The sequence below is a fragment of the Taudactylus pleione genome, unplaced genomic scaffold (genome assembly GCF_031769625.1).
Source record: "Taudactylus pleione unplaced genomic scaffold, aTauple2 ptg000571l, whole genome shotgun sequence".
NCBI lineage: Eukaryota > Metazoa > Chordata > Amphibia > Anura > Myobatrachidae > Taudactylus > Taudactylus pleione.
In genome coordinates, this window is record NW_028284973.1 from 2,029,601 (window position 1) to 2,050,101 (window position 20,501).

Below are 20,501 nucleotides of genomic sequence, written 5' to 3' on the forward strand. Positions count from 1 at the left end.
ATAACTGGGGGGGCCTGCTAATGGGGGGCATACTACTGGGGGGCATTCTACTGGGGGCACTGCATAGGGGACCCTACTACTAAGGGGACTGCATAGGGGGCACCACTGCTGGGGGCATTGTGTAAGGGACACCACTACTGTGGGCATTGTGTAAAAGGGGCACTACTGTGGGCATTGTGTAAAAGGGACACTACTGTGGGCATTGTGTAAAAGGGGCACTACTGTGGGCATTGTGTAAAAGAGTCACTACTGTGGGCATTGTGTAAAAGGGGCACTACTGTGTGTCGTAACATAAATAAGAGACACTACTTTATGGTGTAATGTGAATCAGGCACTATGTGCGGTGTAATGTGAATAAGATTGTGCAATGTGACTCCTAGGGCCGTAGCCCACTATGTAAACAAGTACTGTGACTCTGCTGGCCGTACCCCACTGGGTGGGTGCACTACTTTTCATTTCTGCCGCTGCTGTGTGGCAATGTGTCATAGATGTGCTTTATACTGTGGTGTCTGTGTCGTTGTGCCGCTGCTTTGTCGCTTAGTAACCAGTCAGCTCACTGCAACCTTTGGCCAATAATGTTGAAAACAATATTATAAGCTGTGATATGGTCTAAATTGACTGGAAATTAATGTTATTGAGGTTAATAATACTCTAGGAAGAAAAAAAAGACCGATTTATGTGATTTTAGCTTTTTTTGTACGTTTTTGTAAAAAAATCCAAATCCAAATCCAAATCCAAAGCCAGTCACCGCAGTTTGGCAAATCCAAATCCAAAGCCGGACGACGAATTAGAACCAAATCCAAATCCGGCAAAAATGGTCCGGCGCACATCTCTAGTTATTACTACTAGAACAGGTTATATCTACACCAGTAAATCAATGCGTGCACAAGTAATGACACCACTGCCAAAAGTTTATATCATAATACAAATATCTCACATTGTATCTGGAAACCGTTGAAAAAAATCTACAATTTAATATATTGAAATTTAGTCGACCTGTAATCTTATACAATCACACGTCATCTAACCCGTAACTATCTGAGCCGCTTATGGTAACTTTTAGGTCGTTTGGATAATCACAGCGCAATCCATAGCGCTATACGATATATTTATCAGAGATGTGCGCGGACCCTTGTTTTTTGGTTTTGGTTTTGCTAACACCACCCTCAAGTTTTTCGGTTTGGTTTTGGATTTCTTTACAAAATTGATAAAAACAGCTAAAATCATGTAACTTGGACCTGTTTTTGCTCCTATAGTATTATTAACATCAATAATATTAATTTCCACTCATTTCCAGTCAATTTTGGCACCTGAAATCACGAGGGAGGGACGTGCATACGATCAAAAATACGGGATACGGTTTTTAGGTCAGACTCGTTTTGACTCAGAATCCCAAAGTTCGGGTGTGTTCGGTTTTCGGGAAAACCAAACTGCTCATCTCTAATATTTATACTGCGATCATCTATAATACATTAGACTAATGCAGGCAATTTTAACTGTACTATTGTGTCCCATCGCGGCATAAGACTCACAGATGTTACTACAGGTTACCTGTACCAGCATAAAAAGAAAAAACAGTGCTTACCCAGATCAAGGAAACAAGTATTTATGCAGCAGTAAAAAAATAGTTTTTTGCTACCTCTTCACAACAGTACAGAAAAGGCAATATACTGCGCTTAAATACCCCAGTCAGGACATTAATTCAAACACACGTAAAAATTGTATAGGTTTAATTACCCACACCTATGGTCAGAAAAAGTACATAAATTTACATAGACATAAATACCAATAAATACACTACCTAAAGGAATATATATATCATACTGATAACAATATAGATAGAATTATAAAAAATAGAGTTGATCAGACTCTATGGGCCAAATGTAATAGGTAGTCTATTTTGGTAAATTGCGAGTTTGGTGCTAAACTCGCAATTTTTCACAACTCTCCAATGTAATAGGGTGTCTGTTCACTAAAACTCGCATTTTTCAGAGTTACTAAAACTCTCCATTGTCAAACTAGCATCCAGATGTTTTTACATTGAAAACAATCAACTCGCCCAATGTAATAGAGTGTCTGTTTCAGACTCGCTAAAAAAAAGATTACCAAAAGTCCCCAAATAATAGACCTGCTTCAGGCTAGCGAGTACATCCTGAGCAAGTCAGATTAACACAGAAACATGCACATATCCATGAGATATGTACATGTTTCTGTGTGTACTTATGTTAAATGTTTTAACATTTAAAAAAAATGACATGCACCCCCTCCCCAAAAGCATAACCAGCCCCGGGCTTTATAAAGCCTGTTCTGGTTCTAAAAATAGCCCCGGGCTATCAGTCTAGGCCTGGGGTGCCCTGGAGAGGGGTACCCCTTTATTGGGGGGGTACCCAACTCCCCAGGGATCCCCAGCCTGGACTGACTAGCGGTCAGGGATAATGCTTTGGCCGGCGAAACCGGTGAAAGGTTTTCCCTGGCTGTGGCATTATCCCCCCCGCTAGAAAGAGTTCGGTGCTGGTTCTGGAATTTTCAGGGGACCCCTACTCATTTTGTCCCCTGATTTTCCAGAACCAGGACCAGCTCACCAAAGCCCTGTGCTGGTTCTTAATATACAGGGGCCCCCTACGCATTTTGGCCCCTGAATTTTTAGAACCAGAACAGGCTCTTTATAAAGCCCGGGGCTGGTTATGCTTTTGGGGAGGGGGTGCACGTTTTTTTTTTTTTACACACACACAGAAGCCATCACGGATCTCACTGATCTGTGATGGCTTCTCTAAAACTCGCGCCTTTTAATGCTATGCGCATTAAAAGGTGTCAGTTTACATAGTCCTAAACTCGCCTAAACCCGCGAATGCAGTAGCCTCAAGCTGAAAAGTTTGCAGGCTATTGAATTTGCGAGTTTCAGTACAAACTCGCACTTTTTAAAAGTGCGAGAAAGTGCGAGATTGTACTGTTACTAAAGCAGACTACCTATTACATTTGGCCCTAAGTATAGGAACCATAAATTAGTTTCCCAAACAGGAAAAATTCTCCAGTCAGGGGTCTCTGGAGTAAAACACAAAATCACAATTTAATTCAGCTTATTTGCTCAATTGTGCACTGATGCATCAGATACGATACATATTATGAATAGGAAAAAATTAGTCTCATGTATCCAATGGAATTATTGCACTTTGTATCCAAAATAAAATCCTCACTTGCCACAAGTGGTAAGACAAGTCATTCTCAATTTGTTATCAACATTAGGGGGTCTATTTACTAAGCAGTGTTAGGAGACAGAGTGAAAAGTAATAAGGTGCCAGCCAATCAGCTTCTAACTGTCATCTCACAGGCTGTGTTTGAAAAATGACAGTTGGGAGCTGATTGGCTGGCACCTTAACATTTTTCACTCTGTCTCCTAACACTGCTTAGTAAATAGACCCCTAGGACATCTATTTCCCAGCACCCCAGCTGGAAATGTAGGTCTGGTGTATTATTGAGAGTTTTAGTATTTGCCGTCTACCTCTCATCAGCAGCCTCAGGCGACGTTGGTAAAATGTAATACCCATGGTTGAAGGGAGTCCCGTACCTCAGTGGAATAACACTCCCATATGCCATCAGTCTCTGTAGCCGCGTGGGTCCCCAAATTAATTGATCAATGTTTGTTTTTTATGGGTGTGTGATGGTTGTTGTTTTCATGTTATGGGAGGAGCAGTTGCCAAAATTAATTCCTTGTATTTTATACTTGGCCGATTCCGAAAAGACGGCTTGGCGCTGGTAATAGGTGAATGCTGAGGGTACAAGTCCAAAAAACAAGGAGAGCAGCAACGCACATTTCGGCTACCGCCGTAGCCTTTTTTAAGCTCCCTGTGAAAGCATGACAGCACTCTATTAAAGTATAAAAACTTAAATACTATTGCACTAGTAAATGAAAGCAAAGGAAAAGATACCGTACTGCACTATTTAATGGATCTGCCATCAGTTATGTATTAAACCACATGAGAAAAATTGTCTTATATATAGTCAACCATTTTTTATATGAAGGCTAAAACTTCCATGATACAATTGCACAAAAAAATATAGCATGGCTTGAGAATGGTGACTTTAATGTGTTGAGTTTTTCTAGTGTGTAATTCACTTGATTGAAACATGTTTAAACTATGTGAAAAAGCAAAGTCAATTTGTACTATACAGATATGTGGGAACAAAATCTCTACTTTATTAATATAAACTTGTCATGGGCAACTACAAAATAATCTCATAACCCAGTTTCGTTTGTGTGAGCTCAACCACAGATCTAGTGCTAACAACTATCTATTGGTGTAATAAAGATCCCCACAATAAACACACAAATGAGATTAACATGAACAGCAATTAAATGATTATTCTAGCTGAGCAGTCTCACAGCAGTCATTTAAAGTTTATAATATTGCACAAAAAAACAAGAAAATTAAAATGTCCATCCCAGAAGGAGAACTTAAGAAACATAAATAGTATAGTACTAATTCCAATAGATATAGTGAACCAATTAAATGCAGAAGTCAGCATCCAGTTTCTGCAAAAAGGGAATTATTTAGTTATTTATGAGTCACTGAGTGTTATTGCCAAGAATAGTTTAATGAGAAAGGAGATTCATTGTCCCAATCACTATTCAGACCCAAAGCGAAATGGAAAGTGTAAATCTTAAAGGTCTTCTCCTAAATAAGAGACTACTGTGGGCCTGATTCAGAGAGGACACTATTGCAGCCGCGGCCACGTCTTTTTACACAGTCGCGCCTGTCTTTATGCTAATGTCGCAGCCGACGGTCTTCCTAATGAGAAGACCACCACTACCGAACATTGCCACCCAGGTAAGTGCAACTAAATTTTTAACTTGAGTACAAATAACTGTACATAATGGGGGTCATTCAGAGCCGCTCGCAATTAGCGCTCGCTCGTTCAGAAAAAGGGGGTGGCTATTCAAATGAACCGTATGCTCCTTGCGGTCTGTTGCCGCCTCCATGTCTGAACGAGCGAACAAAACATGCGGTCGTTTATTTGATAAAAACGCCCCCTGGCTGCTCGCATCATACGTCATGTCCGCTATTTATTAGATTAATCGAGTACATCGAACAGCGTATGAACTGCTCGCTATTCTTGTGGTTGGTTTTTCCTACCACTATATTGCGAGCAGTTCTGGCTATAAAATAACTCAGTGACGTGGTCAATGACGCTGCTGTATTAATTATGCACACCCATAAAACGCCCGCTTTGACCTTTAAGCATGCCTGCGTTCTGATCTCCACTCCCCGTTTTCAAGCACCTTCCCCTGTTACCACCCACATACACCTCCTCCTGTCACTCAAAATAGCAGGCACTCGCTATATAGCGAACAAACAATTTTCGGCCGCACTGACTGGTTCGCGCATGTGTATTAAAAACCGTACGCATGCGCAGATGTGCAAACATCGCTCGGAACGAGCGTACTGCCGCTTACGAGTGGCTCTGAATGAGGTCCAATATCCCTTGTGAAATAACTACAATAAATATGATATGTAGCAATCTCCATTCTTTAAGATATAATATGAGCTAAAAAATTACTGCAATGTGATTGGTTAGATACCTAATTTCTTCAAAACCATAAATCTTAGGGATTTCCGAATCACACCTAACCTGCGTTTAGACTTCTGATATATTTCTATGATTTTGGAAGCTCTTACCAGTTATAGACATATTATTTTTACATCAAAAACAGATAATATATGATTTTGACTTTGTTCTCTGACTGCTCTCTGTTTAGTTCTGCATAACCCTGCTGTGTTCAGTACCAGATTCACATGTCCCAGTACTCAACATGTGGCCACAGACAATAGACCTTGTTTATGAGTCCCTACTCTGTTAATTGGGTTTCCTAGTCACAGGATGTCTTTAGATATATACATTCTAATGAATTACACCAATCCTGAGTGGCAATAACATTCTTTTGATCTGTGTGGGGCAGACTTATAACTTCACATAAAAAGAAAATCACACTTGCAATATGTCCTAATATACCTACAAAATCTATAGTTGCATTAACATTCCATTCGCAGTGGGCATCCAGAGTAATTGCATTACGTGTGACCAGTGGCAGATTTTACCTAGGGGCTGCAGGTTTGCAGTGCCCACAGTAAAATCCCCCACTTCCAGTGAGCCATATGGAATCTGTACAATGGCTGCATTAGCAGTGACTTCTCATGGGAGGCACTATCGGCTAATCACACAGCAGTCCCAGGGGGAGATGTTTTTCCCCAGGGACTGCCAGTGTGGACCACAATTAGCAGAGAGAGGGCTTCCACTCCCCTGCCTTTCCGTTGGCCCTACCCCGCTTTTAGGGATTGCAGCCAATGCAGACCCTAGAAGTTGGTGCTTGTGCAAATGCGCTTATCCTGGTGCTTGTTAGATCCACTGTCTGTGGGCATTGGACCTGGCAGGCGGCACAACACTGACAATCCAGAATGGCAACTGCAGCACAGCAGGCACCCCCCCCCCCCCCGTCAAGAAGGGTAGGAGCCACCGCTGAGCATGACTGAGCATCAGGCCACTGGTATTATTTACAATACATATTGCTTCTGTTTGATAAGTTTTTCCCACAGGTGAAGCCTGGAAATCAGATCTAAAATTATTTAAAGTAATGTCATTTAAATGATATTAAAATAGATGACTACAATACACCAGGGGATTTTAGGGTACTAAAGGTAACTCTCCATGTATGCTTTGTATAAAGCATTTTTTCAGTAGTCAATATTTGTACAGGGGTTTTAATATTTTTCGAATATATTTTTCTATTTGTATTTCACACTTATTATAATAATGTATTCACTAAATTAAACTGAAAGCCTGAATCACCAGCAACAGAGCAGGTCCAATCCTGGAACTGGCTTTACATTGATGTGCCTCACCCACAGGGAAAGTCTGTAACACATTCTCCTTTATAAATGTTCACTGGTTGTTACATTATAAATGTAATCTGATACAATTATTCGCTGCTCAGCTAGTGCCAGGAAGATGCTCTTAAACAAACATTATGGCAGAGCAAACAGTGCACGCCATGATCTCGCTGTTTGTATGCAGGCGTTGTCTGTGTACACAGTCTAGCGCTGGACAGAGAGTGGAATAATCCCACAGCTCTTTTTAATTCTCAATTTGACTGCAGCTTCAATTTCAAGATAGGTTATACCACGGGCAGCCAACCTCGGTCCTCGAGAGCTACTAACAGCTCACGTTTTCCAGACCACCTAGCAAGTGCACAGATGTACTCATTACCCACTAACACATTTGAAAAGCTCCACAGGTGGAGCTAATTATTTCACTTGTGATTCTGTGAGGAGACCTGGAAAACATGCACTGTTGGTAGCTCTCGAGGACCAGGGTTGGCTACCCCTGGGTTATACCTTATACTTCTTTTCCACCAAAAACCCAGTTCCGACCTGGGTTATCAGACATGGGCCCTCATTCAGAGCCGCTCGCAAAAAGCGAGCGCTCGCTCTGAATGAGGGCGGCTGCTTTTTTTTTAAAGGCGGCCTCCTGGCTGCTCGCTAAGCTATGGGTGACCACCCACAGCCAGGTGATGGTCGCGATGGTCGCAACCATCGCGACCATCGGGCTTGCGACGAGACCCTTGTGGTAGGGTCTCGTCTGCCGCAAGCCCCAGTGAGCTTCTGGTGATGTCAGTAGGGCTGCCCACAAACGGCTGCCCACAACGGCTGCCCCCCACCCCGCCTACAAAACGGGGTGAGCTGTCGATCAACATCTACAGCCGCCCCGTTTGTAGTGAGCCCCGTAGCGAGTGAATTTCTCACTTGCTACGGGGCTTGCGCACGTGCATTGCGCACGCTGCGCATGCGTAATGCACAACCACCGACCCGCTTGCGAGCGCATAGCGCTTGCGAGCGGGTCTGAATGAGGGCCATGGTTCCAACCCAGGTCAGACACTGTTTACACAGCACCATCGATCTGGGTTATTCTCAGGTCAGCCCCATTCACACTGAACCTGTGTCTGCCCTGCTAAACTTGTGAGGTCATAAAAAGAGGGAGGTGACTGCTCCACAACCACCAATCAGCTCATTTTAGGCATGACCCAGTTCGGATAACCCGGGTTGCGCCTTTACACTGCACCATTAAGCAGGTCCATCCTGGGTCCGACCCTGGTAGCTAACTGGGTTGTATTGCCGGGTCACTTGACCCTGGTTATTTTTCAGGGACCCTTTTATACTGAGCTGCAACCTGGGTAGACCCAGCAAACGTCCGAACAAATAGCATAGGGTGAAAAAAAACACATTGAAAAACGGGGATTATCGGCGAAAAATCCCCGTTTGTCAACCCCCAAAAAATATCAGGGCTAATTGGATACCTCCCTTAAAGTTTATACAGAGTTTATTTGTAGAATTAGTTATACATATTAACACTACTAGTGTGTAATAAGAATAGCAATATTATTATTATTATTCCATACTTACCAACATCTTCAATTTTGAGTTCGGGATCCTGTGCTTGTGGAAGAGGGGGCAAGGTATCGTGGGGAGGGGGCGTGGACTTGCAGCACTCCCCCATTATCATCACCCTGGGGGCGTTCCCAGCAGTGTGAACAGATGTATTGCGCATACTCTCTGCATTTATTCACCCGCTGATCTGTGGTGACAGTGCTCCCCCCATATCCCCCCAGTGCGGGACACTATGGCCCACAAGTGGGATAGTCCCTGAAAAGAGGGACTGTGCTACCAAAAGTGGGATAGTTGGGAGTTTATGTTATTATTATTATTATAAAGAGATTGATATCCGAATGAGAACAATTAGTATTTAGCCATAATTTAGGTTCCCCACTCGCTGAATTTGTGCTGTTACAGTCCTGTAGGCGCACAGCACCTGCTATTTCCAGGGCAGCCCGCACAGTATAGTAGAGGACACAAGAAGACTATATGGCGCCCTAGGGAGCTCTCAGTGGATTTGTGTGCAGTAATTAATGCACTCGGTCACAGTCTATGCCATGTATGACTGATCCTAACTAAAGAAGTGTATTTAGTGCATTGCTAATGGCAGAGCATTTCATATTATTAGCTCTATGAATAAAGTCAGTCATTTCAGGAGAAGTTATCGTGATTCGTGATCATAGGTGAGAGGCACAAAAGGGTCTTTAAGGTAAGAGGCAGCGGTAGAAGGAAAGGAGGACACGAGCGCAGGAGACAGATTAGTGGAGGAACTGGGTTGCTTGCTATAATATATCTTTAATCAAGGACACATAAATTACACAGATTCTGTGGCAGATTAATACCAGGTGAAATACAGGCTTGAAGTCAGCCAGCCACAGAATCTGTGTAATTCATATGCATCTCTGAATAAAAGGGATATTATAGTAACCCTACTTGGAGATAAGCAGCACTTTGTAGGTGATCAGAGACGTAGTAGGGGGGAAGAGGGGATGTCAGGAGGACGTGTCCTGGGAGATCGAACTGTGAGCACAGGACATTTTTCTCACTGCAGAATTTTGGATAAATTGCAATGAAATGATGGGAGGCATGGAGGCCTGTTAGTAGTACAGTATAAAGGTTACAGCAATCCAAGCGAATAGGATAATGGTGCAAGTTAGAGTTTTGATAGTAGCACACAGAGGTAAGGTCAGATCTTCTAGATATTACACAGGAGAACAAAATTACAGGTGCTGTGACGACTGTAATTATTGATTTGGATCAGCCGCTTCTCCGGCAGAGAGAGAATCCAGATACTGCCAAGTCAGAACTTGTGTGAATGAATGGGGAGCACTGAAAAGAAAAGAGCCTCATATGTCTACCAGTGAGAGAGATTTCAGTAGGATAAATAAAAGGCTAGCAGTTACACAAAGCCTACAGCGATAGGTGTGAGACTAGAGGGGTTAAACTGTTTTCCATGTTCACCTTGCAAAACGTGTCAGACGGAATCCTTCTGCAGGCACGAGGAACACTATGGAATGGGTGCTTCCGTGCTCTATGTGTCCGAGCCGTAGGGGTCAAACAGTTAAAGAAGCTTGCATACAGGTCCTATGCAATGTGTCTATGCTTCTGCAACACCCCCATCCATCCGCAGCTGTCACTGATGATGTTGGCAGTTGGCTGAGAGGAGGGGACCATCCTCTCCACATGGATATGGGCGAAGAAGAGCCCACCATAGGCAATGGCACCATCTACTTCAGAGTTATGCTGGAGAGTTAGATTTCATTCCAAGCAAAGAGCTGGAGGGGAGGGAGAGGACACAAGTCCGTGTACAGCTACGGTTTATTGAAAAAGTGAAGGAGCATGAAGCATCAAGTCGTCTCTCAAGCTTGCTCCGATGCCCCCACTCTGCTTACCAGGCTTCACATGTTCCTCCAGCCCTGTGTACAATTAGTTACAAAATTCCATCATTTAGCTCTCACCGGGATGTTTTACATTTTACCTCCCGCAATCATCACATCACGGGCATCAGGGTCATCATGTGTGAACCGGCCACTGCGATAAGGACTGCGATCGCAGTGACTACGCAGACCCATCGCAAGTGATTGACAGGAAGAGCCATTTGTGGGTGGTGACGAGGGGTGGTTGGCGAAAAGCAGGTGTTCCAGCGCGTTTGACCCCGTTGCAGGGGCGTGCATAAATTATCCACTGCGATGCCATACGCAACCTGAGCTCTCACTGCGTGCAACGAGGTTAGCAATTTCTGAGTAAGGTCTGATCTTGTACAAGTGTGCATGAGGTTGTGATGGTACTCCATGTTACCGATGGTTTTGCAGTCTTGCTGAGTATTACGGATGTGTGTAAGGTAAGGTGGGTGTCCTTATGTTGTGCTGAGGCAGCATAGCGATCACAGTGGATTAGCATATGATCGCAGTGAGGCTTGTTGGGTAATCACTATTGCAATCGCATCTGCGATCCTTGCTGAATCAGGCCCTCTGTCTCATTGCAGACATGTTGCACAACCAGCTTGGTGTTTTTATTTCTTGTGGTGCAGGTCTTAAAAATAACAAAATAAAACAATACCAGCATTAAATCCTATTTACACACAACAAAGGCCCAAATCCACTTCAACCTGACAGGAAGGGAGAGAATGAGAAGAGTTTGCGGGAAGTACCTGACATTGACATCTAGTAGATAAGAGAAGGGCCAATCTCTCCACCTTGGCCCACAGGGTTTGAGCTGTGGCAGAACCAGAGCCCACTATAGACAAGAGTCATGCTGAGCGAGAGAGAACATTCCAAGTAGCACAGAAGGAGAGGAGAGAGAGGGATGGATGATAGGGAATGGGAAATAAATGAGCTGAGCCAGCACATAGAGACAGTGGTAGAGCGTATAAGACCGTGACCTAGAGCAGATGGGGGTGTAGCAGGAGCCAGGAGGATAATGGGCTAAATAAAATAGATGCAAATATTATTTGTGAGTGTTTTGCAAGGGTGGGGGGATCTGTGAAATACAAATGTGGATGTGAGTTGGACTGTGAGGATGATGGATGGAATAGCATATATTCAAATAAATATCCGCAGACAGGATTGAGGATTTCCAGACCTTGACATCCGATCTTTTCCAGATGTTGTATTTTGTGCACAATACTAGGTATGACATTTCAGAGCGGCAGCCATTTTTTCTTCAGTCAAGCCCTTGTTTCATTTATACTAGACCCTTAACCTATGCTGTGTCATATTACTGCCAGTACTCAGTTGCCCCAAAGACTTATGCAGAAGGTGGTGCAGACAATAGTAGGTAGTATATGAAACAGAATAGGGAATATAAAACAATCTCAATACAGAAACGACTCTGAGTTAAATGAAAGGTCAGCGCGCACTGACTTACAGCGTGGCAGCGCAGTGCGTGCACAGGAATAGTCAAACATCCAAAACTAGCTTGAGTGAGGCGGAAATAAACATTAACCCGGGCCAGGTGGTTGTAAGAGCAGGTGACTAATATCATAGTGATAACACAAGCAAGAGGTCAGGGCTGGCAGCAGACGAGAGTCAACAGAAAACAATTTGAGGTCTGTGAACAGAATAGTCATTAACGATTAAAGGTCAGGCTAACGGCAGACAGATACTTCATACAGGCATGGGTCAAGTACAAGCATAGCAGACACACGGAATTGAACAAGTGAATCTCCAAGGTCACCTTAGTTATAAAGCACCTAGATGATAATCACAGAACCTCCCTGAACCCTGAAATCTAGCATTCATTGATACACATGGCTGAGACTATTGTTGTTTATCGCTCTGGTCCTAAAGCTGCTCTTGACACTAAAAAAAGGAATGGATTTAGGGAGTATTAAGGACGATGACTTCTCATTCTCATCCCGACCCAGCTCTTTTATATCCTGTCTTACTGCCCCCAATTGACTGACCCTGCTTCGTCTGCCATCTGTACTGATCCTGGCTCGTTCACTGGGTTCTGATCCCATGTTGCCTGCCCTGATCCTGGGTTGTCTGCCAACAGCTCTGTCACATACTGCAGTTATACAGCCACCTCTCCGTCCTGCTACAGTACTCATCAATGTCTCCATCTTGGGGTGCTACTGTCACTGTGCAGTAATGTAGATAGGGATGCTACTTTTGTTCCCAGAATTCCGGTTCCTTCCAGTGGAAGATGGAATGGCGCATATTCACTCTTTCTTCCATATTTGCCTCTGGCGTTCCCAGAGGAGGAGTCAGAGGGAATAAAGGTCTGCATATTGTAATGATATTAGTCATTGCCGTGTGAGGTGTTTTGCCCCAACGTCCTCTGTTTCCTCTGAGGTTGGTGCTGCTCTGTTTTTGATATGTCCAACAAGCACATACGTCTGTGATGTTCAGTTACCCACACATTTTTGGCCATATAGGGAGGTATTCAATTAGGCTGCGATGGGAATAGTGCTGGGTTTCGTGCCCAGAGCTATTAAATTAATCTGCATTTTACTGCTTAGTAAACCAAGGGTTAAACTGGACTAACCCATAGATTCCATGCAAAGTGCTGGAATCTGTGGGCTACCTCGCGCATTAAAATGCAGAGTCTGTATTTTATCACAGATGTTTCCTCATAGCTCCTGAGGCTGCGAGGCAAAATCCACCTTTGGGGCTTAGCGAGCGGGGTTCCCGCAGATAACTGAATCAGGCAACACGTTCAATTAGCTGCTGGGTAAACCCTGCGCCTAACTGAGGGGGTGATTCAGCAAAGGTCGCAATTGCAAAGCTTCCGTGAACACCGGCCGCCCCCGCACCGCCCCTTAAATGCCTCTGCCTGTCAATCAAATGCCTCTGCCTGTCAATTAAATGCTGCACTACTGAATCAGACCCTGAATCTCCCCCATAGTGTACAGAATAATTATGTGAAGCTCCTATTTAGCTGCTATAGGAAGATAGTGGCAACAAGGACACATCTATATGAAACAAAGTTCATACAGTACTATAAAAAAATTTCACAAGCTGAATCATCCATCTTTAAAATAAAGTAGCAGGGTTATGTATTCATCAAAATTGCCTTATAAAATGCATTGTTTAGCAAAGCTTTGTCTATGCTATGTGCAAATAGTGTGTGTGTGGGGAGGGCAGAAATGTTCCATCATTAAGTTGTTATTATGTAAAAGTGGATTATGTAACACAAACAAATATACATGTAACTCTTTCCAGGATGTGCCAACTTTTGGTGAAGTAACAGCACTGCCTTGTGATGGGTGCCCTATGGTAACTGAAATGGGTGCAATGCAGAAACCTCCACCAATAGGAGTTAAGGGCGTGACAATCACTGCACCCACCTTTCCCACAAATCTAGCACAGCGGCTACTTTTGAATTGTAATCAGAATTGTTCATATTTTCTTTTTAGTCAGCAAGTTGCTACAATTATTATATCCTAGCACATCTGTAGGGCCACTTTCACACCCAGGTATGATAATACGCTTTATTTTCCAGCAAGGCATGATGGGAGCAAATATCCTGCAGTTCAATTCACTTTAAAAAAGCAATCCCTTCAAAAAATGTGGTGTGTTTCCTTCTAACATAACTCAATGGAGTAGGCTATAAAAATAAATCTTGGTATTTACCATTTATCCTTGGTTTGTTTCTTCAAGCGGCCATTAATAATTTGTGACTATGCACAGTGTCATGGATTACCATGGCAACCACATTTGCATGGCACATGATGTAGTGAGCAGAGAGGCTTTGTAACATCCCTCTGAACTCTTTCTCTCTGTGTACCATTACTTCTCCCCTCCCCCCTTCCCAAACTGCTATTTCTTGATGCTGAGAACAATGATTCTGCACCTGTGTAACCTCCTGAGAGATTTAGAAATAGAGATATTGATTTGTACAAGGAATCACTTTTGTGCAACTTGCTGTTTAGACAAAATAAATATACCTTTTATGTGGGACTAATGATTTAATTAACTATTTGTAATTTTTGGACAAAGCTATGACAATAGCTTTATTGTCATTTTATTGTCAAATAGTTTATTTCTTGTCCACTTATATATATAGCAATTTAGAATTACATTTTGGGGTCTATTCATATTCACCAGCTTTTGTAGAAATTACATTTTGGGGCCATTCATCATAAATGTAATGCACACCTTTCACTACCGATGTGGCCCGCTATCCCCATACACAGATATCTCCTGCTTACCTTTCTCTCCCGATGTGGCCCGCTGTCCCCATACACTAGTGTCACAGATCTCTCCTGCTTACCTTTCACTCCCAATGAGGCCCACTGTCCCCATACACTAGTATCACAGATATCTCCTGCTTACCTTTTTCTCCCGATGTGGCCCGCTGTCCCCATACACTAGTGTCACAGATATCTCCTGCTTACCTTTCACTCCCAATGAGGCCCACTGTCCCCATACACTAGTATCACAGATATCTCCTGCTTACCTTTCTCTCCCGATGTGGCCCGCTGTCCCCATACACTAGTATCACAGATATCTCCTGCTTACCTTTCTCTCCCGGAATGGCCCGCTGTCCCCATTCACTAATATCACAGATATCTCGTGGTTACCTTTCACTCCCGATGTGGCCTGCTGTCCCCATACACTAGTATCACAGATATCTCCTGCCTACCTTTCTCTTTTGGAATGGCCCGCTGTCCCCATACACTAATATCACAGATATCTCCTGGTTACCTTTCACTCCCGATGTGGCCCGCTGTCCCCATACACTAGTATCACAGATATCTCCTGCTTACCTTCCTCTCCCGGAATGGCCCGCTGTCCCCATACACTAGTATCACAGATATCTCCTGCTTACCTTTCTCTCCTGGAATGGCCCGCTGTCCCCATACACTAGTATTACAGATATCTCCTGGTTACCTTTCACTCCCGATGTGGCCTGCTGTCCCCATACACTAGTATCACAGATATCTCCTGCTTACCTTTCACTTCCGATGTGGCCCGCTGTCCCCATACACGAGTTTGGGGACCTCATATATTATATTTTCGGAGCTTGACTGCGGGAGCATTCGCCATCTTCAGATGGTGTTTGCTCCTGAAACCACTCCTTCACTATGTTAAGGAGACCCGGGTTGTGAAACGGAATCCTTTTGGATTCCTCTGTCCCTGTCCGGCTCCTTCTGCCGGACGCCGGGGCTTTTGTGTGCGCTACCACTGTCGAGTCAGACTCAGCAGTGCTAAGTTTCACTGCTCAGAAAGTAGCAGTGAAAACATTCAGGGAGACAACTGATTTTCGAATCAGCTGTCAATGAATTGCGCACACTGAGAGTAGAAATGTTAATTATCAGCGTCCGCTCGTCCCCCGATAATTAACATAAAGAATAGACCCCTTTTGAGTGTTATTTTGTATGTAAAGTTATTAAACTTTTAGCAATCCATGACAGACGTGGCGGGCAAGACAGACCGTTGCAGACAATATCCACCGGCGTTCTGCTTTTTGAGTTATATTTAGCACAACTGAAAGTCCTGTATAACAATTCAAGGTTTAAAAAGGTTACAAGTAATTTTCTCATATCACTATCTAATTCTGTCCCCTTCAGTAAACATTTAAGGGCAAGAACCACAATTAGACTTTAAAAAATATTGTTTGTGTTCTGCGTAAAGCCCAATTTAGATGGGAAATAGATTTTTAGCTTAGCTGAGAGATCAGTAATGTAAACACGAGTTTTCTCTGGCTGGTCTCACAAGTTTTTCCTGTAAAGATACCTCCATGTACTGGAGACTGCGCTTGTAAAGTGCATCTGTCACCCACACACAGTGAGAGAAGCCATAGGGCTGACTAGAGAGTGGGATCCAAAAATTACACAGTATGGCCAGGATGACCTCCGATTATCTCTTATTTATTAACAATTATTTACATAGAGCATACAGCCATACATATTCCACAGCCCTTTTCTGAGATTATCGGTACAATGCACCAAACCTGTTTCCGTGACATGATGTTATCATGATGCTTCTGTAAGCTGCTGCTTCCCGGCGGGTTACAGGTGAATATTTAAAACTTTTTAAAGTTTCAATGACTTTATAATAATGTAGCCTCGGGAGAGGAGTTCAAAAATGCATTAAACACATCTGTTATGTTTGCAGTTGGGAAATTATATCACACATTTCTTCTGAAATATTAAAATGTAGTTTGCGTTCTGGGTAGAGCATCATTTCCTTGGAGAGCTGATTACGAGCTGAGCTTGAGGGTTCAGGTTAAAAGAGAAACGCTTTATTGCAATCTCAACAGCCATCTTTGAAAAGTTCCTGTGAAGTCTTATCCTTCAGAAACAATGGCAAGTGGTGAAATTCGCAGAAAGATGTGTACATAAGGTATTCTTATTCAGGGAAACCGCTGTGTGCTATTTTGGTGGAGACTCAGGTGTGAAAAAAAGCATGGGGACAATTTAACAGTAGTGTTAATTATTTTCCTATACATTTTGATGCACATAAAAAAAGAAGCTCAGGGCCTGATTCAGACCCGGTTGCTATCAGCCGTCCTCTCGCTTTTGCCGATGTTTTCTAATCTGCGCATGCATCGCAGTGCGCGTGCGCGAACTACTCATAGCGATCGGGAAGCGCTCGCTCGCCCGGCAAAGACAGCCCAGTATAATGAGTGACAGGAGAGGCCGTTTGTGGGTGGTAACGGGCAGTCCAGTAAAAACGGGGGAGTGGAGGTGCGAACGCAGGCGTGCCTGAGTGTCAAAACGGAGTTTAATGCGAGTGCATAATTAGCAAAGTAGCGTCATTGTACACGTGACTTGGGTGTATTTCAGGCTGAACTGATCGCACTGTTGCGGTGGGGTAAGGTCTACCACAAGAGCTGCGTGCAGCAATAAAGCCATTCGATGTACTCGATTAATCACTCACTTCCTGGAGATGACATGTGCTACGAGTGAGAGGTGGCCGGCTTTATACTACAGCGTGGGATCGCTCTGCCGTCGCACTGTAAGACAGAGGGCGTCCTTCAGCCAGACAGTGCGATCGCATATTTGCATATCCGGCCTCTTTTTTGCTGCGAGAGAGCGCAGCATAGCGACCGGGTCTGAATCAGGCCCCCAGTTCTTTAATTGCTGATTGATGCTTATAAAAACATTGCTCCCCATTAGAGACAAATTCTGACTAAGTAACGAGCGTGTGTAATGTGGACAACAGACGCTGTAATTCTAAGGTTCCATCTAAGGTTCCATTACTTGCAGCCCAAAATTTTCTGCAATACCAGATAATGACAACAGAAGGCATTTCATATGCCTGTCGGAAATTAATCTACTAGGATGTGTCAGAATACGTTTAGGAGGGTTACAAATTGAAGGGCTTTCTCCATTTTATGATCTGATTTGGGTAGTTATATTACAGTAAAGGTGTGGAGTTTTGGGGTTGAGTTGCTGGTTTATAATAGTAATTTTCTGGTTGGGAGCACTCTTGCCTCTTTGGAAGTTCCCGCACCCACCCGCTTATTGTGATTATCTGCTTTGTTGTTTTGCAGGAAAGAACTGCTGTTTGGGGTCAGAGACACCACTGGCCCCTGTGGGTATTTTGTGTGTCTTTGGTAATGGAGTTTGGATACCTTGAGTTGTTGGAAATGGGCTGGCAGTTGCTCCCCTTTTAAGCCTTGCGTTGTCGGTAATGGGCTGTTAGTTTGCTCCCATCTAGGCATTGAGTTGTTGGCGATGGGCTTGCAGTTGGTCCCCATCTAAGCCTTGAATTGTTGACAGTGTGCTGGCAGTTGGCCCCCGTCTAATGGTGCCCACACATATACCGATGTGCTCACGATACGATTTTATGGCCAATTTCCTCATGAACTTTCACGGGAGCTCCCTTGCCGTCGTGATCACGATTTGGAGTTAAAAATGTCCAATCTGACTAAAGATCTATCTTGCAGCCAATGCATTGTATCCCAGATTGGCTAATCTGCCCTACAGCACGGCAGATCAGAAGATGCGATATACGACGAGCGGGGACGCGCATCGGCGTCATGCTCGTGAGTATAAATTCACGATTTGTACTTTTTTTACCCGATTCGTCGTCACGATTCGTCGAAATCGGCCAAATCGTGTAAAATGTCACTATGTGTGTGGGCACCTTAAGCCTTAAGTTGTTGGTGATGCACTGGCAGTTGGCCCCTATCTAAGCCTTGAGCTGTTGGTAATGGGATGTTGGCCCTCATGTAAGCATTAAGTTGTTGGTGATGCACTGTCAGTTGGCCCCTATCTAAGCCTTGAGTTGTTGGTGATGGGATGTGATGGCCCTCATTTAAGCCTTGACCATGGCAGATCAGCCAGACCATGACCATTATTTATATGTATCCAGCAGTCCTTATCTGTACCACCAGTGGGCTACAATACTGCATTACACATTGCATTCATTTTACTAAGGTATCTGGCATCTAGGTGGAGATTTGTGGAAAAGGCTGGCATTATAAAAGGGGCATTGATCGGCTCACTTTTTCAAGCAATCTATTTTTATATAAATATTTAAACATAATAACAAGTTAATGCTGAATTATTTTACTGTGACACTAAGAACTTGGACACAACTGATCCTAAAAATAATTAATAACAGATAAGGTAAAGTTGGTGATACTGAATGTTGTATCTTTAAAATCACCTTCTGTACTAGCAGCAAATGACCCAATAATCTCTTCCATATTGCAGGAGATCTACCAGTGGTGCGGATCGGCATGTAACAAATACGAGCGCTTTAAGGCCGCACAGGTCGCCAACGGAATCCGCGACAATGAGAGAAAGGGGAGATCGAAGCTGATTGTTGTGGAAGAAGACAGTGAACCGAGTGAGCTGACAAAGGTATTTTTTATTTACTTACATTGGGGTGAAAGATTTGTTTCAGTGGATGTATAGAGAATAACTGTCCGGACTGTAGCTTTCACCCTCCGAGATACCCGCGTCATGCAGGAGAAGAGTTCAGTAACAACGTAAAGGAGAACAAAGTGATAGCCCATGAGAGACAAGAGATTCCCGCAACAGAGACTCAATAAATTGCTGCCACAGCAGTTTTTTAAATAGTTACCTCTATAATATCAGTCACCTGTAGAATGTTTGAGCTCCAACCCATTACTGCACTGATGAGCTCCAATAAGGAATAAACAGGCTGTCTGTAGGTGATCAAACTGCGTCAATGGGGAAACTACAGGAGGTGTGGCCATTACAGGGTCTGGTAGTCGAGGGGACTGTCACTGCCGATTTGCCCGCCCCTCCCAGCGCGACATCAAAGGGGCCTTTACCTGAAATTTATTATGAGGCCCGGTGGTGCACTGTTTTGCCCCTGTTCAGCGGTAAAGCATTAGCGTAGAGTACTGTCATGCAAGTGATATCTATCATAAATCTGTCCTACGTCATAGAAGCTTATTTATATTATTTCCCATATTTTTCTCAACCCTGTTCATTGTTTCACTAATTCAGTTCCACCTTTATTTTCTTTCATAGCAGAATATAATTTTTATCTATGATACTGCTGTGGAAGTTGGCAGGCAGTAAATTGTGGGATCCCCAGTACTGTTCCGTAGACAACGTTATTGCATAGTGTCCGTGTCTGTGTGAACTGTCAGATATGAAACTGGAATCTTATGAGACCCCACCACATCATTGTGCAAGTATTGTGCTCTGAAAGGAAGTGGGAACTATACAGCCAGCGATATGTAGCACGCAAAAAGGTAGTTTGGTCTGAGAATGTCTATTTCCTACCACATCCTATTACTGCAGAGCTCTACATTTCCCCCATAAACATTATTCATTTAACAAATACAGAAATTGTATTTCTCACAAGGATAATGGAATCTGTTTATCAAAGTAATCCCATCTGTAAAACATGTGGAAACGGTTGTTTCTGCATATTTTAAGCCAAATGAAGTATCACCCTTATTTAAGAAGAATATAATGCGTGAGATATCCCGGATATCTCTTGCTCTCAGAGCAACTATTGTCGTAGGAGCTATGGGGCTGATTCAGAGCCGCTCGCTATTTGCGGTCGTTCGTTCAAAAACAAGGGGTGGCTATTCAAATGAACCGTTCGCTCATTGCGGTCTGTTCACGCCTCTAAGTCTGAATGAGCGAGCAAAACTTGCGGTCGAAACTTGGAAAAATACGCCCCCTTGCCGCTCGCA

General features: G+C 43.6%; 1 protein-coding gene across 2 annotated transcripts in view; it reads left to right on the forward strand.

Annotated features, from left to right (window-relative positions):
* SCIN (scinderin) overlaps nucleotides 1-20,501 on the forward strand; it is a 128,362-nt gene that overhangs the window by 21,015 nt on the left and 86,846 nt on the right. For both annotated transcript variants that reach the window (XM_088453141.1, XM_088453142.1), the window contains exon 4: nucleotides 19,036-19,185. In XM_088453141.1, coding sequence (XP_088309267.1) covers nucleotides 19,036-19,185 — 150 coding nt within the window. The remainder of the gene's footprint in view (nucleotides 1-19,035; nucleotides 19,186-20,501) is intronic.